This window comes from Molossus molossus, unplaced genomic scaffold (assembly GCF_014108415.1).
Source record: "Molossus molossus isolate mMolMol1 unplaced genomic scaffold, mMolMol1.p scaffold_m16_p_1, whole genome shotgun sequence".
In the NCBI taxonomy this organism is placed as follows: Eukaryota; Metazoa; Chordata; class Mammalia; order Chiroptera; family Molossidae; genus Molossus; species Molossus molossus.
This window is the reverse complement of record NW_023425344.1, coordinates 92,110,305-92,133,494: the sequence shown is the minus strand read 5'-3', so window position 1 is coordinate 92,133,494 and position 23,190 is coordinate 92,110,305. Positions and strand designations below refer to the sequence as shown.

The 23,190-nt window shown below is 51.5% G+C and overlaps 1 protein-coding gene across 1 annotated transcript in view; it reads right to left on the bottom strand.

The window, feature by feature from the left end:
* Positions 1–217: 217 nt before the first annotated feature.
* LOC118636310 (phosphofructokinase, platelet) overlaps positions 218–23,190 on the bottom strand; it is a 64,219-nt gene continuing 41,246 nt past the window's right edge. Inside the window, exons 11-22 of the mRNA XM_036271396.1 lie at positions 21,250–21,314; positions 20,716–20,785; positions 20,354–20,500; positions 18,542–18,612; positions 16,952–17,039; positions 16,187–16,339; positions 8,545–8,709; positions 6,762–6,823; positions 6,046–6,157; positions 4,738–4,831; positions 703–805; positions 218–596 (exon numbers count right to left, since the gene is read on the bottom strand). Of these exons, the coding sequence (XP_036127289.1) occupies positions 452–596; positions 703–805; positions 4,738–4,831; positions 6,046–6,157; positions 6,762–6,823; positions 8,545–8,709; positions 16,187–16,339; positions 16,952–17,039; positions 18,542–18,612; positions 20,354–20,500; positions 20,716–20,785; positions 21,250–21,314 (1,275 nt within the window). The 3' untranslated portion in view covers positions 218–451. The remainder of the gene's footprint in view (positions 597–702; positions 806–4,737; positions 4,832–6,045; positions 6,158–6,761; positions 6,824–8,544; positions 8,710–16,186; positions 16,340–16,951; positions 17,040–18,541; positions 18,613–20,353; positions 20,501–20,715; positions 20,786–21,249; positions 21,315–23,190) is intronic.

Genomic DNA, 23,190 nt, shown 5'->3' with positions numbered 1-23,190 from the left:
TTCTTAGTTCTACACGTCAGAAGGAGCCCTTGTGGCTGGAGGTGGGTCGCGTCCAGGTCTGGGGCCTCCCCGTGTGTCATGGTGCCACCCTGCTCCTCCACTATGCTCCCGTGCAGTCCAGTTGACTGATCCCTGTACAGTGTGTGGCTGGTGGCTGCCCACAGGTCTTGAGGTTTCAATGCCTACTTAAAAAATTTAAAGGAACTTAGTACTGTGGTTGAAGTTTTCACCAAATGTTTAATTCCGTGGACACGCACACGGGAAAGCAGGAGACAGTATGCGATACAGCGCCAGCTCGCTGCGGCTCGGGTCCAGTGGGGTGCGGTACGGGACGGGAGCTCTGAGTAGGGAGAAGCGCCAACAGTACTCACATAAAGTGCTGATAAATAACACGTGTTACCCAAGCGGGTGGTAAACAGGAAGTCCAAGGGCTCGCTGGCAGCAGCGGCCTCTAGATGGCTGCAGGCTCCTCTTGGTCATGTCGAATGTGTTCCAGCTGGGTCGAGTCAGAGAGCTCGAGGCTGGCCTTGTACTTGGCCAGGATCTTCATGAGGGGCCGGAGCTTCAGCCACCACTGCTCTTTGGGGATCCTGTGCCTGCGGACGGGAGGCAGCAGGGTGAGCACAGTGACAGCGGCGTCCCTCTGTCCTGCCCTCCATTCCTTCTAGCGGGTACGGTTTAGATGTGTGATGTTTTACTTACTCAAAGTCTGTCTCCTTCTTCAGCTCTGCCACAGGCCGGAAACAGAGTTTTCTTTTACATATTCCCAGCACACAGACAGAATCATCGTTTACAAATTTTTTTCCTGTAAAGGACAGAAAAATGACCTGAGAATGGATGCGTGATGAGGTGAAATGGCCGGAGGGAGCCGAGTCCTGTGGGAGAGGGAATAATTCAGACTCCAGGGCCCCCGGGGCCGTGCCAGGGTGGGCAGGGAGGGCCCCTGGAGGCCCCTCAGGACGAGGGGACGGCTGCTGCTTGTCTGCAGTGAGACCAGGGGAGGGAGGGCCTCACTGTACTGCACGAGGAGTGCTGGCTCGGCTGCAGAGCTCAGTGGCAGGCCAGTGAGAAAGTGCGCACGGCCACACCCTGCGCAGCCGGAAAGTAGTTACGCATCCTCAAATGACCTGTGGAAGAAGGAAATAAAGCCCAAACAAGACAAAATATAAAAGCAGAAGTTAATGTAGAAAATAAACAGGAAAAAATCAAAGCCAGTTCTTTGAAGACCAAAATTAGGTTGAAACTTGACATCGCTGTGTTTGTACAAGTCAAACACTAGAAATAAAATTAAGCACACAGATCTGATAAGATTAACCCAGAAAACTGAGGGGAGTGACATTCGGGTACTGCACGAGCACCCAAACCTGCAAAGAAGGGAGACAGAAATACTGCCAGCGTTAGAAAGAAAGGAGAGGATGAAAATTTTCGTGTCAAATTTTTTGAAAATTTAGATGAATTTGAAAATTTCCTGGAAAGCAGCAAACAGGAAAAAAGAACAACAAAAGAAACAAACGCGAGTCGTTCTGTCAACAGTAAAGAAGTACAGCCGAGTCAGCTCTCCCGATCCCCACAGAGAAAATGGCAGGGGGTATCGGGAGTTTATCAATATCCAAAAATCAAAACATCCTACAAATTATTTCTGAGGGGAAGCCCCTGCCCCCGACGTCTTAGAAAGTTAGTACAAGCCTGACCCAACACCTGACGGACAGGATGAGCTGGAAATGGCCGAAGACAAAAGCCGGACCAGTGAGTACAGAGAACACATCTGTTCCCCAAGGAAGACAAAGGGGCCTCAACACTACTTAAGCTCCTCCTTCAGTGCAGAAGGTATGTAAGGTCCTTTCCCGATTGACTCCAAGAGCAAGAGCAAAGAAAGACTTCAGTTAAATGTTACTTAGAATTCATAGTCACAGAGCATTGAAGACAGTCCCTGTTCATTATATTCACTGGGTCCAGACAGGAGGTCTGCCATCACTACATCCATTCAGGATGTCTCGGAGTAATATACACAAAAAGTTGAGGAAAAAATCAAAAGCTTGTTTGTACACAGATGATAATGTATGTGGATGTAAAATCCAAAAGAAAAGATGACTCTACAATTGTTAGAATTAAGAAGGTGCATAAAAAGTTGCTCACTGAAAATCAGCTTGGCAAGAGTTAATTGTATTTCTGTACACCAGCAGTAAGAAAAAATTGTACACCACTTACAATAATTCTTAAAGATCAAGGAGTCAGGAATAAACTTATACCAAAAAATATGCAAGATCTTTAAGTAAAATATTGCTTTTTAATAAGATAACAAAAGGTCTAAGTATATGGAAAGAGATTCAGTGTTCATGAATTAGAAATTTGATGTTTTAGAAATGTCAGTTTTCCCTCCAAATGATCTATTGATGAAATGTAATGCCCTCCTAAAAACCCAACAATCTGTAGTGGACTTGGATAGTCTGATTCTACTATTTCTCTGATGTCAGGAAAGGCCAAGAATTTCCAGACTGGAAGGCCCAGGTAGGATCTTCACTACCAGGTATTGGGAGTTGTTTGTAAAACTGGAATATTTCCAGAGATTGATCAAAAAAGGAACCAAATAGCCCTGGCCGGTTTGGCTCAGCGGTTAGAGCATCGGCCTGCGGTCTGGAGAGACCCGGGTTCGGTTCCCGCTAAGGGCATGTACCTCGGTTGCAGTTTGTCCCCGGCCCTGGTTGGTCGTGCGGGTGGCAGCCACTCGATGTGTCCCTTTCACATCGATGTTTCTCTCTCTCTGTTCCTCTCTCTCCCTCCCACTCTATCTGAACAAAAAGTGAAAAAAATTTCCCCAGGTGAGGATAAAAAAAATTTTAAAAAAGGAACCAAATAGCCAAGATAGTCCCATAAATCTATAGATTCCTATCTATGATGGAGATTATACGGCAGAGGAGAAAAAACAATGTTTTTGTCAATAAATGGCACCCAAATAATTGATTACCCACATGGAAGAACATGAAAGTAGACCTTTAAAAAGGGAGAACATTCTAGCAACAAAAAGCTCAAAACATAAAGGAAAAATAAATCTGCTACATTAAAATTAAGAGCACTTCATTAAAAGATGCTTTGTAAAAAGTGACCATCTGCACACAGAGGGTGACATCTGCAATGGGATAGACAGGATATAATACAACATCCTGTAACAAAATGTAAAAACATTCCTTTAAAGTAACTTTAAAGCCAAGAAAATATAAACAAAGCAAAATGTAAACATAACCAACCCTTAGAAAAACAGTCAAAATACTTGAAGAGTCTACAGAAGAAATGACGTTACATAAGCATGAAGACCCTGGACTTTAATTTTTTTTTCTTTATTGATTTTAGAGAGAGAGAAACATCGACGAGAGAGAACATCGATTGGCCCCCTCCTGCATGCCCCCCACTGGGGATTTGGCCCACAACCTGGGCATGTGTCCTGACTGGGAATCGAACTGGCGACCTCTGGGTGCATGGGTCGACGCTCAACCACTGAGCCACACCAGCCAGGCAACCCTGGCCTTTCAAAGCCATAGTGAGACTGAGGCCCACAGAGAACACATCTGTCCCCCAAGGAAGACAAAGTTCAACAGTGATGATCAGATCAAGTGTCACCCAGGCGGGTTAGGGCCTGGTCTGGAGAAGTAGCCCTCGGCCTGTGCATCCCTGCGACCCAGCATCCAGCCCCTGGGTGTGCACAGCTCAGGGCACTGAAGCACACTGCCTGTCACCCAGACACCCGGACACTCAAGGCTGGGTCATTTAGAGTCAGGGATGGTGATGTCAGTGGATGTGTATCAAAATGGGCACCTCTCAAAACCCAGATGACATCAACGACACCAGTCCCGGGAAATGCACACTGCTTCCATTCACATCAACCACAAAACCAAAGCTGGACTAAGTAACATCCTGGAAGGTTTAATCAGGTACTAAATTCTACAGAAAATGATGAGCGCAATTCCAAGGCTCTGCTTGGCGGGAGTGAAGTATGGAGAAGTACACACTTAGGTAGAAGGAGGAAATAGTCTAACCTCTGGTCCTTCTGTATAAAGAGGAGTCATGAATGAATCAATGAGTAAATCTTAAAGTATCTTAAGTAAAAGCCAGTCCAGCCCTGGCCAGTTTGGCTCAGCGGTTAGAGCGTCGGCCTGCGGTCCAGAGAGACCCGGGTTCGGTTCCCGCTAAGGGCATGTACCTCGGTTGCAGTTTGTCCCCGGCCCTGGTTGGTCGTGTGGGTGGCAGCCACTCGATGTGTCCCTTTCACATCAATGTTTCCCTCTCTCTCTCTTCCTCTCTCTCCTTCCCACTCTGTCTGTACAAAAAATGGAAAAATGTCCTCGGGTGAGGATAAAAAAAAAAAAAAAAAAAAAAAAAAAAAAAAGCCAGTCCAAAGTGTTCCACATGGCAAAGAAGCAAAACAAGGAAAGGGTACACTTTGGGGTCCTGCAGAGGAGCCCAGTGTGTGCACCGAGATTTTTCTGGTTATTCAGAAGAATGTCACTAGATCACTTGATGCCTCCCATCTCAAGCGAGGAGGAAAAAGCACTCTGTATTAATTCTGTTTGTACCTAACTATAATCTTGAACACCGTCAAGAACCACAGAGTCTGGTAAGAGTAAAATAAAACCGCTTTGTCGGGTGCGGCTCAAGGCTGGATTTCAGCAGCGGGAAACCAGCACCCACTCCCGGGAGCACAGACCCACCTCCCACAGGCCGCCCCCACGCGCCACTCGGTACCTCTTCCCTCCTTCAGCTTCATGGAGAGCCACTGCATGGCTCGGGCAGAGATTTTGGTCCCAAAGTTTCTGTCAAACGGAGAAGGCGCCCCACCCTGTTGGTGGTTAGAGTTAAGAGAAATGTTAGTTCTACAACAATACCTTCCTGTTGTTTTTTTTTTTAATGAAGTAGAAATAAAATTACTAAAATAACAAAATTCACATCAAATTTGTAAATATGGTCTTTGAGTGATTTTTTTTTTGCAACTTTTATTTCCTTGTTTCTATTTGGGATCAGATGAAAGAGGCCCGGTGACTGCTGCCGCTGGAGCTGAGCCTGTGAGGCACGCGTCCCGGTGCTCCTCACTCTTCCTTATTTTAGAATCTCCTGTCAGGATTCCTTAACCTTATTTTGGGATGGGAAAGGGGGGGGTCCCAGTTTCCTTTAAGAATTTGATCAGCCCTGGCCGGTTTGGCTCAGTGGTTAGAGTGTTGGCCTGCGGTCCAGAGAGACCCGGGTTCGGTTCCCGCTGAGGGCATGTACCTCGGTTGCAGTTTGTCCCCGGCCCTGGTTGGGTTGTGCGGGTGGCAACCACTCGATGTGTCCCTTTCACGTCGATGTTTCTCTCTCTCTCTCTCCCCCTCCCACTTTATCTGAACAAAATATAAAAAAAAAAAAAAGTCCTTGGGTGAAGATTAGAAAAAAAGAATCTGATCAACGGTGGGCTTGCTTTCACAAAATACACCTGCCTAGCATTTCATCACAGATTCAGGAGATTCGGGGACCCTCTGAAATGACAACAGGCCCAAGGTTAGAACTCCCTACAACACGGGTGGTAAGTGGCGATGGGACGAGAACAGGCATGTGGTCAGGAGGCTGGGGCCTATGACCCAACCCACCCCCCACTTGGTCATCTGGGGCACACTTACTTGGAGCGTGCCCCAAGGTTCTTTCCATCGTGTTCCGATTCCGTGCAAGTCTCAAATAAGTATCATTGGTTTGATATTTTGATTTGAATGCTTATTTTTGCCCAATATTGAATGAGATACTTAATTTGAATAAGTTTTTCTAATTAGCTGGTATCACAATATGCAAGTTGACCATGTCCTTGAAATGTCCACCTACCCAACTATCACAGCACAATTCCTAAAGCTGGTGATATCTGGTAGGACTTCTAACGGGAACTAGAACATAGTTCGTGAATACAAATTATTTTTCCCACAATGGCTAAAATATGACACCCATCTAAAAAGAAGTCCCATGAATAACAGCCTCCCTTCCTGTTTCTGGGGACCCGGGGGCCACAGGCGAGGGGGGGTGGGGCCCTACCTGCTGCATGTGGCCCAGCACATTCTTCCTGCAGTCAAACACGCCTTTGCCCTCCTCGGAGTAGAGCTGGTAGATGAAGTCGGTGGTGTAGTTTTCACTGCAGCTCTCGTTTCTGAAACATGGGAGCACAGGGCTCAGGGCAGCGTCTGCCCCGCGGGGCTGACAGACTGGCTCCTCTGGCCCCCTCAGTTCCAAGCCCTGGCGAGACTCCACACGTATTCTCTTTATAAATGCCATGGCTTAATTCAAGAAATGTCTTGGAGGTATATTTTTTTAAATGACAAAGCAAATATGAAATGTTTTAAATTACCCTTCATTGCCCGGCCAGTGTGTCTCAGTGGTTGAGCATCGACCCATGCACCAAGAGGTCGCCGGTTCGATTCCCGGTCAGGGCACATGCCCAGGTTGTGGGCCCGGTCCCCAGTGGGGGGCATGTAGGAGGCAGCCAATTGATGTTCTCTTATCGATGTTTCTCTCTCTCTCCCTCTCCCTTCCTCTCTTTCTCTAACATCAATAAAGAAAAAACATTTTCAAATTGCCCTTCAGTTATTTAAGCACACGCAGGTTTTTCGCACAAAGCAGTTACTCCGCTGCTCATCCTTCAGTGCTCAGTGAGGCTCCTGGCAGAGAAGCGATGGCTCACTGGGTTTCAGATCATGAGACGGGTTCCTTCTGAGAAGCCATGTCTTAGGTGAGAACTCGGGAGACCCTGTTACCTGAGCACGAGCCCCCTCTGAATGGTGGTCTTCATCTTCTCCGTCAGGTGCTCCACGTTGGACTAGGAGAGAGCGCTGTGTTAGTCACGCGGCCTCCCCGCACCCCCGGGGCCGGGCACTGCGATCCCAGGTGCCGCGCGCGCAGCAGCTGCTCTGCGTTATGTTTTGGTGGCGAGGACGACGGGAAATACAGCAGGTAGGGAGACAAGCCCCACCTTGAGGATGAGGATGACAAACACAGTCATGTTACTGGGTATGGAGTGAGTGGGGCTCAGCTTCCACGGGGAACGCTTTCCAAAAAAACAGGTAAGAAGCAATAGATAAATTTATATGCTTCAGACAAGGACACAGAATATATAAATTGTTTTAGGACTGAAACCTATTTTCATGACATTTTTTTACCTCAAAGGAAATACCTGCACCTCACTTTATATAGACTCTCCTATATACAATTACCTAATGAGCATTCAGGCCATGAGAAATTTTATACACTCAACTTTGTGCACAAATTCTCTATGAAAAAAAGAGGAAATAAACAAACAAAAAAGGTAGATGTTTACATACAAGCAAATCCCATTCGTAATTACATTTATTAAGCACCTACTATGTGCCCAGAGCGATGGCACGGGCCGGCAAGGCTCTGTTTTTAGGTAGGTATTTGAAGTGTAAGTAGTTAATTCAATATTGTAGAGTTCATAGGTCATGATAAAAATTCGCAAATAAGTAAAAACATCAAGTATCTCTGTACTTGATTTACTTCAGAAACAACAGAATCATAACTTTTACAAAGTTATGTTTCATTGTGTTTTTGTGCATTTCGGTTGTGTGTTTACTGGCTAATGCCTGTCCCTAACAGGCTGACCGCCAGTCCATGCCTGGGCTGAGCGACCCAACTAACCTGTGCTTGCCCAGCTAGCCCTCCACCTAGAAAGCTGGGGGGGAGGGGGCTGAGAACCCCTAATCGATTTAGAAGAATGGGCATCATGACGATTTAAAAGAAGCAGTGACAGCTGAGTGAACCCTAATGTCAGCCCTAAGGTGGACCGGGGGTGCTGATGGTGTCAGTGTGGGTCCATCGTCCCTAACAGCGGAGCCCCTCTGGCAGGGGTGCTGAGGGTGAGCAGGCTGTGCCTGTGTGAGGGCCGCGGGTTTATGGGAAATCTCTGCTGTGAACCTAAAGCTGCTCTTAAAAAAAGAAAACAAGGAAGCAAGCTGCAGAGAAGGGCAGGAGGTAAGTTTGGTTCCCTTGTTTATGGTTGGCGGTACCCACAAACTGCATTAAGCCCACTGCTGTGTCCCCAGCAGGTGTAGGGGACGTGGTGGGGGTGCCACACGTTCCCTCATTAAATCCCACATTCACAGTGGACAGAGCTGCTTGTCCTGGGCGGCCTCTGGGCTCCAGGGAGGGTGTTAACTGCCGCCAACCTCCCAGCTCGGACCACAGGGCACTGGACGCCTGGGGGAGCCGGAGTGCTCCCGGAAACACTGGCTGCCCTTGCTAACTGGCTGCTGGCCTGCCTAAGGAAATGGTAACTGCTCAGTGGGTGCAACAGGGTAGCAGACAGAATCCTAGAATCCTGGGTGAAGAGGAAAGGCGCCCCGAGCCAAGTGCTCACTCTGCCGCCATGCACAGAGCTCCAGCCCGTCGGTGCATCGGCGCCCGGCCTGGATTCAGGGCTGGGTTGTTGAAGTGCTGCGAACCGGGTCCATCACAGGACACCATCAAACAAATGACCGGGTTAGGCCGCAGCGCTGGAGGACTTTGCCGAGCACGCCCGGGTACCTGCAGGTCTCTGATGTCAAAGGGCTCCTCGAAGATGTAGGCGGCGTCGGCGCCAGCCGCCAGGGCCCCCATGTTAGCCAGGTAGCCGCAGTAGCCGCCCATGGTCTCGATGATGAACACGCGGCGCTTGGTCCCGCTGGCTGACTGCTTGATGCGGTCACACGTCTGGCCACAGAGAAAGACATGGGTCACTCCAGTGCGTGGCCGGCCAGTGCCAGGACAGGGGCAGGCAAGAGCCGGCGGTCCTGAGCGTGTGACCATGTTGTCACACCCAGGCACCCGCACAGGGGCAGAGACAGACGGCTGGCCTCGGCCCCACCTCCGTCACTGTGAAATTCTTTCTGGTTTTCTTCTAAAGGCTCCCCATGACCTTTGTGTTTGGTCACCCTCAACCTAACCCTGAATGTGGGCTCACATCAGGGCACCTCTACTGAGGTGAACGGCGGTGACTAGACCAAGGCCCCATGAATCTTCCACACACACACACACACACAGCGGGTCTGCTAAGGAAAGGCAGCCTCAGCCTCTGCAGGACACACAGAAGCCACACACCGCTGTCCAGGTCGTGTTCTGTCACGCCCACCAAGCCTCTAACCAGCTGTCTGTGAAACGCTGCGATGTGGTCTCTGCCTTGCTCAGCCCTGAGCAACAGCACCTTCTTTCTCGAGTACCTCAAAGCCCTTCTATGGACCCCTGGGCCTGCCCACTCCAGTGCTGTCCTGCTCCGAGACAGTGTACCCCAGTCTTCCCCAGGTCTTCCCCACGCACTGCCTTTGATGGGCTGGAGAGCGGCCCCCAGATGGAGGCCTGACCCAGGGACAGAGGCCAGGAGACAGGAGCAAGATGCTACCTGCAGGCCTTGCAAATGAGGAAGGGGCCAGGGGCCAAGCTCACAAGGCAGCTCTAGGCACCTGAAGAGCAAAACAGGGTCTCCCAGAGCCGACACAGGGCGCACTGCCTGCTGGCACCTTAACCTCAGCCCAGTGAGATCCACTGGGACGTCAGGCAGCAAGGGAACCAGTCCCAGCCCCTTCCTGCCTCAGCATCATGACCCAGACTGAAGTGTCATTTCCTCAGGAAAACCACCCACTGCGGGGGCTCCAGACACTCACAGCCTTTCTTCACGGAAACCACCACAGTCCACCTTCCTGCAACTTTGTGTCGTTATTTGATCTGGGTGCCTCCCTCCCTGGTCACAGGCTGGCTCCCAGGCAGCCATGCACGGAACACAGTTGGCACTCAATAAATATTTGGCACTGAAGGAAATAAAAGCATCCCGCCTGGCCGGTGAGGCTCAGGGGTTGAGCGTCGACCCATGCACTGCACCAAGAGTTCGCCAGTTCGATTCCCATCAGGGCACATGCCCAGGTTGGGGGCCAAATCCCCAGTGGGGGGCACGCAGGAGGCAACCAATCGATGTTCTCTCTCATCGATGTTTCCATCTCTCTCTCTCTTTCTAACATCAATAAAAAGAAAACTATTTAAAAAAAAATTTTTTTTTAAGCATCCTGCCCATCCATCAGCCAGTCAAGACCATGGACTAAATAATTCTGCGTCTAAAGTGGAATCACGCGGGGATGGGGAGTGGTGGGCCTGGGACCAGGGTCACAGGTCTTTCTGTGGGGCAAGAAAAGATTTGTCCACAAAAGTGTAATATCGATGCAGACATTCTCACTTGCGGACTTTGGGATCCTGTAATTCTGATTTCCACACAGGCGCTGACTGTATGACTCCTAACCAGGCTGTCAGTCTCTTAGATGGCGCCGCACCTACCCCTAAGAATCCGGTGGATTTATTCCAAATTCAGCACGTGCTTTAGTTGGTGGGCTGCTTTACAATCTCTAGGAGCTGAGATAAGATGAGGAAATGGGCACCAAGGAGGGCAATGCCTGTCCTCCTCCTTGTGACGCCGGTGGGGGATGGAACTAGATGGACACCTGAAGATCCAGCTGCTGCAGGACCTGCTGTGGACTCCGAGGGTGCTCCTGGTGGTCTCTGCAGTGGGTCCCCAACGCGGCATTCTAGCACCTACACTGCCCTGATGACCTGTCGTCGGGGGGGCGGGGTGAACAGGGCTGCCATGTGGGTGGGATGCCCAGGTCCCACAGCGCAGAATCACGCTGTCCTCCCCAGCAGGCCTCCTGAGGCACAGACTATTGTCACCCATGCGGAGAACAGCGTTGTAACCATGGAGTGGCAGAAGCTCATGACCACAGAGCAGCTCTCCCGTGAGGCCAGTATGAATGCTCACGACTCAGCACCAACCCTGCAAAGGTCAGGAGCCCCAGTGACCCCAACCACGATCCAAGGCCAGTTCTCTTTAAGCCACTGGGTGTCAGAGCAGTGATGGCTGGCTGGCACCTTCAGCCTTTACTTGCAGCTTAGATGCGCCACCGTTCCTAACTTCTCCCTCTGCTTCACCCTGGTTGTGTCTGAGGGTCCAAATTCCTCTCTCCTAAAAACAGTTCGTTACATCAGCCCGTCTCATTCAGTTACTAAAAGCAGCACTGACAAGTGAGGCTGCAGATAGGCACCTGCCCCGAGCTGGTGGCACCTGGTGGGGAGGGGCTCTGACTTTGGGTGAGAGGAAGGAATCAAGGGGCACAGACGCCCCTGCCTGGTGCAGACGCCTCGCCAGCCTCGCCGGCCATGTTCACCGTGGGGATGTCCCCTCCCGAGAACACTGCCACCCTCCAGTGGCCGACAGACGATTCCCAGAGAAAAATCTTTGGGTGTTAACTCACTGGAGGAAAAACTTCAAATGGCAGTTCCAATGCTGCTAACTTTTTGCCACACTGGACTTTTAAAACTATAAGTCAAATGTGGAAAGATAAAATGGCGCTTGGAATGATGCGAACACGGAAAGCAGCCAGTGGACTTGTGGGAACTCGGTCGACCCTGTCCCATTAGCAGGCTAGGAGATCAGCCTCCCATGACTCGGGTTCCTAGGAGAAGTGTGGGCTGAACATGGGGCGCTGGACCAGGCTGGCCAGGGCCAGGAGCGGAGCCCCCTGCCAAGCACAGACCAATGGTGAAGCTGGGGTGACGAGCCAGGTGCAGGCCGAGGCAGTGGGGTGAGCATTGGGGAGATGCTGTGCCCACAGAGGCATGAAGGGGGACACCTAGTGCCGGTGGCTGCCTGGAGGGTCCATGGCCGAATTTTACCTGCAGAGAAGCTGGAGGTGAACTGCAGGGCCCAAGGACACCTCGACATGGGGATGAGGCCATAGCCCTGCTGGGAGGCTGAGAGCAAGCCCACCCCCTGCCAGCAGCTTCAGTGAGAAATAAACAAGAAGCTCAGATGTGCCCATCAGCTGAAGAGTGAGAAACTAGCCCGCAGGACTAGCGACAGCCCTTCCTGTCCTCTCCCTGCATCCTCATTCAATCTCAGACAGTGGGCCCGGACCGAAACGGCAGACCACGGAGGGACTGTGCGGCTCGATGGGGGACTGCAGCAGAGTCGGGGCTTTCACAAGACATGACTGTTTAGAGGAAGCATCACCGCTGCCAGGGGGTCACTCTCACGGCCCCCTGCCCTGCCACCTTCCATTCCCTGTTGGGGGAGGGCCACGCCCCACAGCAGAGGCCTCATGTCCACTCACCGACCACATAGATCTGACAACCAGAGCCCGGCAGAGTGGATACCAGGCGGGTTGGAGGCGCAGGGAGAGGCATCGGTCCCATTAGGAAGAGGGACACCCGCCCAGGGCCTACCAGGTCCCTTCCTCCCGGGGAGCACTGCTGTAGCTCCCTTGGCTCTGCGGCTTCACGAGGAGGATGCCTCCTGCTCTTCTGGAACTCTCTCACCAGCACCTCACCCCGCCACACGCCCTCCTGGCTTGCTCTGGGATCCCGACATGCATCTGGCCATCACCTGGGCACCAGCAAAGCCCTGCGGACTCCCCGCTCCTTGTGCAGGTGGACAGAGTCAATGTCCCCCAGAGCACTGACGGAGACAAAGGTGGGCTCTGCCTAGGACGGAGAAGCTGGGAAAAACTACCCTGTCCTGGAAAGTGTGACACAATCTCGGGGAAAAAAGGAACAATAAAGGTGGCTCAGTCTTTCTGGAAAACTGGCCAGGTTTCCCCTTCCAGTTTCCACTTGAGGGGAAGAGAAAGCCCCGCCCAGTTCATCCCGGCTGGCGGTGCTCCTGAGGCAGGAAAGACTTGGGGAAGCGACACAGGGGACGTCCTCACCTCTACAAGTGCATTCGGCCAGGGTCAGAGCCTGTGCTCAGCTCTGTGCCAGGGACATTGCGAATGGTGACAGGCAGGATGTAAAGCTCCTGGTGGCTGCCACGCACCTGGGCGAACATGAGTGAGCTCCGGAACGCCTGAAGCAGCAGGGCGAGTGGTCAGCGGGCGTCTGGCACCTCCCCTGCCATCAGCAGGTGGGCCGAGCTCCCCCATGCATGTCAGTGGGGAGAGAACGCTGCGGGCTAGCTCTGTGCAGGGGCAGGGTGAGCTGATGGCGCCTGAGTGGAGGCCTCAGCGTGGGCACCACCAGTGCAGGGGTGAGGGATGCGGGCCTCAGCACCAATGTGCACCCTGCTGCAGGAACGTCATGTAGGAGGCAGGCGGGGACCCTCCCGTAAGGATGGTGCCCCCTGCTGTCCCATGGTTCTCTGAAAATGAGTCAGGTTCAAGGGCACCTGTGGCCTGAGAGTGTGTGGATGGTGGACCTGTGGCGGGTTAGTCCAGGAAGCCAGGAGGAAGGTGAAGAGGGGGCCCCTCTCCTCATCTGACAGCACCCACTTCATCCCACCCATGTCCTGCCTCAGGGTCTGAGTGGAGACAGGACAATGTCACAAAGTGACCCTGTGGACTCCAAGAAAAGATGGATTTATAGGGAAAGAACCTCTTCAATCACTCTTCCGGGCCATCAGTGATCCTGGCTGCCTTCGCAGCCTTCACGCTGCACAGAGCTCAGCATGCACTGCATTCTGACTGCGCAGTGTCTGGCCCTGGGACGTGGACGGCACCCATCAGAAAACCCGAGGCCATAGCACGGGAACTCCACAGGCCTGTTCCGCCTGGTCAGACGCCACCTTTCTGATGCGGTAAGCGTACTGAGACCTGCTTCCCGCCATGCACCTGTGAGCTGAGCCAGGTGCTGGTGAGAACGAATGAGTGTGAGGACATGACCAAACATGCAAAGACATAACTGCTGATAACCTGAGACAGTCACAGTGTTTCTCACCCTCAGCACCTTTCACATTTGAAGCCCAAAGCTCCTCATTTGGGGGGTGTCTTTACATCATGGGCGCTCCACCCACCAGAAGCCAGAGGTACCCCCTTGACCAGTTCAGAGGACCAAAAATGTCCCTAGACATTGCAGATGTCCCCTGAGGGCAAAATCGCCACCAGGTGGGAACTACCAGCTCTCTGATCAGAAGTAGCTGCCGGTACTGGAGAGGCCCCAAGTCTGCACCTTGAGTATTTCCAGGGCTGAGCAGGTGGCACTACTATCATCAGGACACAGGCTCCTAGTGAGGTGGATGAACTGATGCTACTACATCCACTCTGGCCTTGGGTCCCCAAGTGCTTTCTGGATCCTCCAAACAGATCAGGAGGGACACAGAGCACCACTTCCCATTGGCTCAGGCCCCTGCCTCCAGCAGGTCCCCTTTCCTTTTCATGGCCAGGCCAGCCCAGTTCCAACCTGAATCCAAACCTCCTGAGTAGGATTCAACATCATGTTGGCTTTAACAAACAGAACTCTGGAAGAAACAGTTTCTACACGCTGTGCCCATACCTCGGTTCCCGCAGCCTCAGAATACACTGAGCGGGCCCACAAGGGGCTCGTCCTGACTGCCCACCATCCTGGATCACTAACCAGAACCATGGCACCATCATGACTACCTGGCCCATCACCAATGGAAAACCACCAACACCCTGACTGGTTACCCCAGCTTTGAGAAACCCAATGAATACAGTACCGAATGTAAAAGGCCACATCATAGCCCTGGCTGATGTGGCTCGGTTGGTTGAGCGTCGACCCGTGCACCAAAAGGTTGCAGATTCGATTCCTGGGCAGGGCACATGCCCGGGATGCTGGCTCCATCCCCAGTAGGGGGTGTGCAGGAGGCAGCTGATGGATGTTTCTCATATCAATGTTTCTCTCTCTCTCCCTCCCCTCTCCCTCTTCCTCCCTTTCTCTCTAAAAATCAAAAACAAAATTTCAAAAATAAATAAATAAAAGACCACAAAATAAACCTTGAAGATCCCTCTAAGGGAAGCAGGATGGGCAATTTGAAGTGTTTTCCTTGTAAATTTTTGTTTCCAAATGATCTGGGAAAAAAAAAATTTCTTTGTAGCAGAGGAGCCTGACATCACAAAGCAAGAGAGCCCTGTCTTCCTGCCTGAAAGTTTGTATCAAATACCACCAGCAATGAGCCAGCCTTGACAGGACCTGCAGATGACGCCTTTCAAACCCTCCCCGACCAGGGTTCAGATTAGTAACAGTGAGAAAAGGTAACACAGGCTCAGGTAATCAGATTCAAACTCTGCCCGAGGCAGGGGAAAGCGATGCAAGCAAAGGGGAAGATCAGTGGAGACTGAACCTTGTAGTCCCAGCCGGAAGGTCCGCAGGGAGGAGCAGTCCGGAGCAGGGAAAGCAGGGCTGACGGTCACAGCAGGAGCAGGGCCAGCAAGCGGCTAGGGGTGCACACGGGACAGACCTCCAGCGCGGGGACACGGCGACACAGGGCAGGGCTTTTTAGTGAAAAGATCGCAGAAAGTTTAGGAAGCTCTCAGAAAAGCAACAAACAAGCAGTAAGCATTACCACTGAGTTTTATTTTAAAAGCACGTCTTTTTATCTACCAGCACTAGAAACAGAACTGATGCCGTGGGTTTAAGGAAAAAATAGCTTAGAAAATCATTCACAAAATCTAGGTCTCAGAAGGAAAATACGACTTCAAATTTACTGAAAAAAATGTTGGCACTGAATTTTTTAAAAAATGCATTCCATGTCAGATACTGATTTTCAAACTCCCACGCGATTTCCCAAGTATGGCTTGCAAATATGATATTAAGGACATATTGCTATGCTAGTGCTATTCAGCCAAGAAACAAAAAATAACAACAAAAAACACCTTAAATAACACTGATATTGTATAGATGTAATTCAACATCCCCAATCTACAATGGGGAGAATGATACTGATGGGCTCAGACAAAAGAATAATGAACACTACAGGTGGATTCGGGTCTAATAAAATTATAAAATATTTCGCTCAGGTTCTGGCCTCAACCGTCAAAGCAGGGCCCCGGGACGCAGGAGTCACCGCAGGGGGTACCAGAGGCTAGGAGTAAATTGCGCTCAGCCAAAACACCCCACAAAACTAATTTTGACAATGATCCAAATCACAAAGCACTGTGAGCCCCAGGACCCGAGCTGCTGGTGCTCACGGTCACTTAGGGAAGTGGCACCCCGGCCCCAGCACAGGAGAAAAGTGGGGCGAATCGCTGGGAGCTGGATCAGAGATGGTCAGGCATTTTTTAAGTACTTTTCTGGAAACAATAACCCAGACCTGGCTCGCGTCTCAAGTGCACCGGTAGATAAAAAAACAAACAAACAAACAAAAAGGGCCAGGTTCCCCCAGTTAGGGTCCGCAGCACCTGCTCTGCTGCCACAGACTTACGTCAGTGATGGTGTTCAGGGCGGTGTCGGCACCAATGCTGAAATCGGACCCCGGCACGTTGTTGGACACGGTGGCTGGAACCATAACCATGGGGACACGGAACTCCTCGTGTTGCTCCCGGGCGGCTGACAGCTCCAGCAGTCCCAGGTAGGCCTGTGGGACAAGTGTGCACAGTCGGGGGGAGCGGGAGGGGGAGGCAGAGCAGGGGCACCAATAGGACCCCTAGAAAGTCAACATGGAAACGCAGTGAGGTCGCAACAGGGCCAACCAGTCCGTTAAGCACAAAGGCGCTCTTGGGACATCGTCACATAGACACAAGACTAAGTCTCTATTGGCAAGTGAGTCGTTGAGACTTGCATTTTCTTGAAGGGAAACCATAAGGTTATCAGGGACTGATCTTGGTTGAATAGAAAAAGAATTAAGACTTACAGTCCAATATGGGATAAAAAAAAAAAAAATGATTTGGCCACGTAACTCCCTTTCTCTCTGCATAGCCAGTGGACTGCAAATTCAAGAGAGAGAATCACTCCCGTCAACTTGAAAGACACCAGAACTCACTAGACAGATGGGCCCCAGTCGAGTCAGGTGTCACCTCCCACTGGGCGGGTCTCACCATCTGCTATGCTCTGCATCACAGCTGTCCAGTGGCAGTTGGGCCTGGGGCTCCATGACCCCAGTTCGTGAGGAGCTTGGTGGCACCAGCACAGCCCACCATTCAAGCCCACGGCATGGAAGAGCCAACCGGTGGACAGGGACGTGACGTACCTCAAACCCACCGATCATCAGCAGTGCGTTGATGTTATGGGCGCACATCTGTGCGGCAATCTCCTCCAACTGCTTCCCAGGGAGGAGCCTAAAAATAGTGCAAGAGAGATGAGGCCAGACAAAGTGGACAAATCACCCGCCAGCACCCTGACAGCCGCCTTGCCGCATCTCCATGGCGGAGCTGGGTGGCCCTGAGCAGTGGCTGGTGGCTGGTGGGCAGCAGCGCAGGGGAACCACCCACGGCAGGAGCGGCCAGGGATCAAGTCCCTAGAGTGTATTTTCAAAAGAAAACAGGGAGAAGCTTTACAGCAATAGCTTCACCTCAAAAGAATTCTGTAGCCTTGTTAGAAAAAAAAAAAAAAGAATCATAATAACTTGCAAATATTCACAGCAAATATAATTGAAATGCAAACTTCTTCCAGTTTTATACTTTATCCGACCTAATCTCTTTTAAAGTCACACCCACTTATATTTGCTATTCTCCTGTTTTATCGCCTGTTTCAAACACAGCCAACAAGTGGAAGTCAGACAAATGATAGTTGTCCCCATCCCAAGAGCCCACCCAACACCCATCTAACTGTCCTGTCGTGCGGACTGGAGGAAACCGTGTTTGCACCGTCAGCAGACTCATGGGAAGCCTGCGGGCGAACATCAGGCCGAGGCAGTCAGGGCACACGGTAGGTGTGACGTCGGCAAGGTTCCTCCCAGGGTCTAAAGCTCTTGGAGCATCGTCAGGAGGTGCTGCCAGCTAGCTCCCCCAGAGCCTTGCCGGGATGGCGCACAAAGCAAAGGGCGCCCGCAGTGTCCCCGACAGGTGGCAGAGTCAGGTGCCGCTGCTTCTACACAGGGCGTTGGGGCCAACATTGCGGGCACTTGGGGGGACTGGACAGAGAGCCACTGGGGAGGACCAGCCTTGCAGATGACCCCAGCAGCTGGGGGACACAAACGCCCTGGTTTCAAAGCAAAATGGAGGGTGGGACAGATTCCATGGGACACTCATATGGGATCCAACATTTGGGACAAAACGGTATGTAGACCTACAAATTATTTTCCTTCCATATAAAATGTGATATACAGTAACAGCTGATGTTACCTTGCACCCCCGAGACTGAAGATGAAAAGACTGACTTAATGTGAAAGCATGGTGCCTGGTTAAATACACATTCTACCCCCAGCTCTGTTGTGATTCCTCCGGAGGTGGGAACTGGCCTCCAGCTCTCGTGTCACGCAGGTCTGTTCCCACAGACACCGGGCGGCTCTCAGCCATGCTCCAGCTCCAGTTTACATGTAAGGTCACTGCAGCTCAGTGATGTTATTGTCACCACCTCAAATGAGGTGGAGGCTTTCTGCCCACCATCTGCTTCCTCAAACCCATGGACAGAAGAGATTTGGGGTGGAAACAGACCCTTTTCAAGCGCACTTCTCAGCCTCAGCTCCTAACGTAACCCGAGCCCTCCTGGGGTGGGGCCAGGATGTGGACGAGGGTCACCCTCCTTTGGGACCCCTTGGCAGCATGTGCACCAGCTACTCCTCCAGAATATGGCTTTTCCTTGCTCCTAACAGCAGGTCAGAATCAGGGAGGGAAATTACCGTTTTGTCCCAAGAATGGAGCCTCCTTGTCCGGTCCAGCCTCCGACATCCGACCAGCCGATTTCTTTGATCTAAGGTGCAAACAGAGAGTGAGACGGCCCAAGTGAGAAAGTAAGGAGTTTAGAAGTGTTATAACCAGCCTCAGAGCTCGGCACCTCCAGCGAGCTGCCTGTCTGTAGAATCTGTGGCATATTAGGGGATGGTTTCCACCACAATGTTGAACGAGCCAAGGTGGATGCTAAGGTCCAGCCCTCAGTGATGGCAGCCCTCTGCCTAACACCCCTGCATGTCAGTCCTGGCCCACGGCAAAAACGAACACTGTAGTTGGCCAAATTTGACCACTGGGAATTTTAAAAAAAATTAATATTGGAGTTTTTTTTTTAATTGACATAAGATTAAAAGAAAACTTAATTAAAAATTGTGCACCCTCCTGTCAACACACCTCAGTCTCTCGGGCTAGGTCTCCCCTCGCTCCTCTTAGCGCTAAGCCCTTTTCTCCACACCCTTGGGGACCACTCCATGTCGTGATTTTAAACACCACCTGTGTTCTGATGCCCTCCAAACACACATCCTCAGCCCACGCCTCTTGAGGGCCTGGAACATGATCTCTATCTGCTCACTACACTTCCCCCAGGATGCCCACCAGGAACCCCGCTTAGCATCTAGGAATCTCAGGGCTTCTCACATGTCCTCTCATCCATCAGCTGCAACAGGCCAGACACAGATGCATTCTCACTTCTTTCACGCCTGTGCATATTCAGTGACCACATTCTATTGGTTCTGCCTTCAATATCCATCCAAGACCCTAGAAGACGTCTCAGCGACTCCACTGCTGCCCACTGGACCAAGCCCCCCATACCTCCTGCCTGGGTGGCTGTGGAAGTCCCCCAACTCGTCTCCTGCTTCCCACTCCAGCCCCTTACAACCTGCAGGTGCCAGGCCCCTGCTCAAGACCTGTCTTCTCAGAATGAAAGCCGAGATCCTTACAGCTCCTACAAAGGACCTGGCCCTGTCTCCTTCCTCCCCCACCCCGCTCTCCTGCTGCAGTCACGCCAGCCCCCCCAGCCTCCAGCTCTGCACACCGCAGGCCTGTGCACTGTTCTGTCTCCTGGTTCAGCACCTCGCTCAGCCCTTCGACCTTCAGTCCCAGATCACCTCCCAGCAGCATCTGCCTTTAGCGTCTTAGTGCAGACCCCCACCCCCATCCCAGGGCTCACGTGGCCCCCTCCACATGTGTCTTTCTAGCACTAGTCACTTCCTCATATGCTGTACAGTTATTCAGTCTATTTTCATTTATCCTCATCTCCCTCCCTAAGATGACAGCTCCATGGAGACAGTAGTCTTGTCTGTGTTCTTCACCAACGTGATTCCACAGCGTGAGAACTCAGTCAACAGCTGCTGAGGAACCAGGTGAACTAACACTGTGGACCAGGATGCACAGGCGGAGCATGTAGGACTCGCAGCCTCGCGGTTGTGTTTCTATCCTGCATCGTGCAACTGTGGTCAAGTTCACTCCCTGTGTCCGGTTTTCTCATAAGGAAAATGGGGATAATAGCTCAGATTTATTGTGATATTTAAACAGGTAAACACACGTCAATCTCATAGGAGTAGCAAGACCCTTCCTTAGGATAGGATCCTAAAGCAGAAGTTGTCCTTAAAAGGCAATTGCTGTGCCCTGGCCAGTGTGGCTCCGTTATTGAGCATCATTTAAAAATCAGTTGCTGTGTTTCTAATGAAGCCTGAACTCCTCTATTTCCCCATGACTTTCCCATCCAAGACATCCCTTCACTGGGCACCTCCTGAGGGACCCACCTGGCCTTTGGCAAAGCCCTCGAAGCCATCATAGATCGCAAACATCTTATGTCCTTCTGAGATGCCGAACCGCACAGACGAGCGCACGGCCGCGTTCATCCCGGCAGCCGGCGCGCCCACATTGATCACGGCCACGTTGAAGCCAGTCTGCAAGACAGGGTGTGTGTGGCACTTGTCACAGGTGTGTCACTGCTCCATGAACACCTGGGAGGTGGCCCGGCCCACCACCAGGTGCCAGTAGTCCATGGCCAAGAGCAAAGTCTACAACATTGTCCAGGGCAGGAAGGCAGCTGAGGGACAGGGTCAGTGGGGACCATCAGGAGAAACACCTCTGGGAGCCAACATGCAGTGTCATCACCTACCTTTTCAATTTGGGAGTCGGGCAACTTGATGGCAAGCTGCTTGTAGATGTTGAGGTTGCCCTCGAAGCTCCTAGAAGAAAATGATACCGTTGGACCAGACTCAGAACATGTAGGGGAAGCCCGGCACAGAACAGCGGTGATGGGAGCAGACAGTCTGCAAATGCGGCTCTGTCCCTCAGGGGTTCCACCGTGTCCTGCTGCCCTTGAGGGGACATAGGCATGTAGGACACGTGTCGTGTAACTGGGCTAAGGGACAAAGGCGTCCAGTACTTTTCTGGTTTCTTTGCCAACACGCAGCTCACTTGTTACTTCCTATCTTAATCTTACTACATTCTCATGACCCCTGCTCAAAATAAACCTGAAAATAAAGCATTCCCCCAATTAGTCATCCAGGCCCTCAGCCTGCAGAAACGGCGCCTGCCTGCTGCCTTTGTCCTGACTTCTCGTGAGCCCGGACACGCACCACCTCACGGGCCTTCTGAAGGCCAGGCCGGCGAGCACTCATTCCCACACAGTCTCCTTCAGGATAGTCACCTTCCTCGGAGCTGCACAGCGTCCTTGAACCTCCTCTCATCCATCGCCTTTTGGACGCCCTGGGTCTTTAAAGAGATGACAAGAGGAGAAAGCAGGGTCAGGGCTAGTGCACCCCCACACCCAGCGCGGTGCTGCCACCCCATCCCCCTCACGTGCCGGCTTCGCAGGCCAGCAGCCTGGTCAGCCGTGCACACTGGGCTGCAGCCAGCCTGTCACCACCCAGCTCTGAGGGAGCCACCTGGGGCCACTGGTCAGGCCACTTCACAGAAAAGGATGAGGTGGCCCTGCCCGCCACGCCAGGGCAGCAGGTCCTGAGGTCTCAGGGAGTTTGCTCCATGAGAGCAGAGCCAGAAGGAAATGCACCTCTCAGACTGGGTTCTGACAAACACCCAGCTGAATTCTGGGGAGAAAAAAGCAAACAAGCCCTGGCCTGTTTGGCTCAGTGGTTGGAGCATCGGCCTGCGCACTAGAGAGTCCCGGGTTCGATTCCCGCTAGGGGCACGTATTTATTAAATAAATAAAATTAAAAATTAAAAAAAAAAAAAAAAGAAAGAAAAAGCAAACAAGACCATCCGCCCTGGGAGCTGGGGGACCCAGATGGGATCTCTACAGGCAGAGGGAGGGTTTAGAAACAACACACCCAACTGGGACCTGGCCTCTGCCCCTTCAACCTGAGGATCTCAGGCAAGTTATTCAGTTTCCTCATCTGTACAGTGAGGAGAACACCCCCTACCTCTAATGTTGTCTGTGGTTATAAAACATGCCAGACTCGCCCTGGCCAGTGTGGCTCAGTTGGTTGGAGCATTGTCCTGTATACCAAAAGGTGGCAGGTTTGATCCCTGGTCAGACCAGGGTACATGCGGGAGGCAACTGATCAATGTTTCTCTCTCACATTGATCACTCTCTCTCTCTTCCTCCCCCAAAAAGCAATTTAAAAAAATCATTTTGTAAAACACTCCAGCGTCTTAGGAAAACATCTGGCAAATAGCAAGTGCCAATGAAGGCTCACCCTGGCTAGTTTGCCGTAACGTATTGTCGGTTAGAAGACAAGCCAGACTGTTCCTACATGCCTGTCTCTGAAGAAACAGACACCAGCCATAAGAAATAGACTCAAGCCCTGGCCGGTTTGGCTCAGCAGTTAGAGCGTCAGACTGCGGACCGGAGAGTCCCGGGTTCAGTTCCGCTAAGGGCATGTACCTTGGTTGTGGTTTGTCCCTGGCCCTCGTTGGGGTCATGTGGGAGGCAGCCACTCAATGTGTCTCTCTCACATTGATGTCTCTCTCTCTCTTCCTCCCTCTCTCCCTACCACTCTATCTGAAGATAAATGCAAAATGTCCTTGGATGAGGATAAAAAAAAAAGACTCAAAACAGACTATACATAGTTCAACGTCCTGATCCTCTTAAGCCTGTCCTTTCACTCTCACATACATGCATGCATACACACACATGTACACACATGAACACACACAAACACATACAAGCACACACACTTAAGACAAAAAACTCATGCACATGGACACATGCACACCCAAACATATACAGACACACATTCACTTAAACAGAAAAGACACACACACACACACACACACAGATGCTTAATTCCCTTCCATAGGCTTTGAAGTGATGTATTTAAGGTAATTTCCAGCAAGCCCCATGACTTAGTACTTAATTGCCTCTCTGTATATGTCACCAAATGCATGTACTTCAGAGCCACTGGAAAAGACCAAGTAGGACGGCAGTCATGAACAGACTTTGAGAAACAAAATATAAGAACAATTTCTAATGCAACTCACTGCCGCCTCCCCAGTGGACACTGAGGTGGAAAGTTACGACCTGGGGCCTGGAGGAATGTCCCCTGCATTAGCCATGCGTGTCACACCACAGACTGAATGTCCTTGGGGACAGGATGAAAGGAGTGTCTGAAATCTGAGAGGCCAAGGA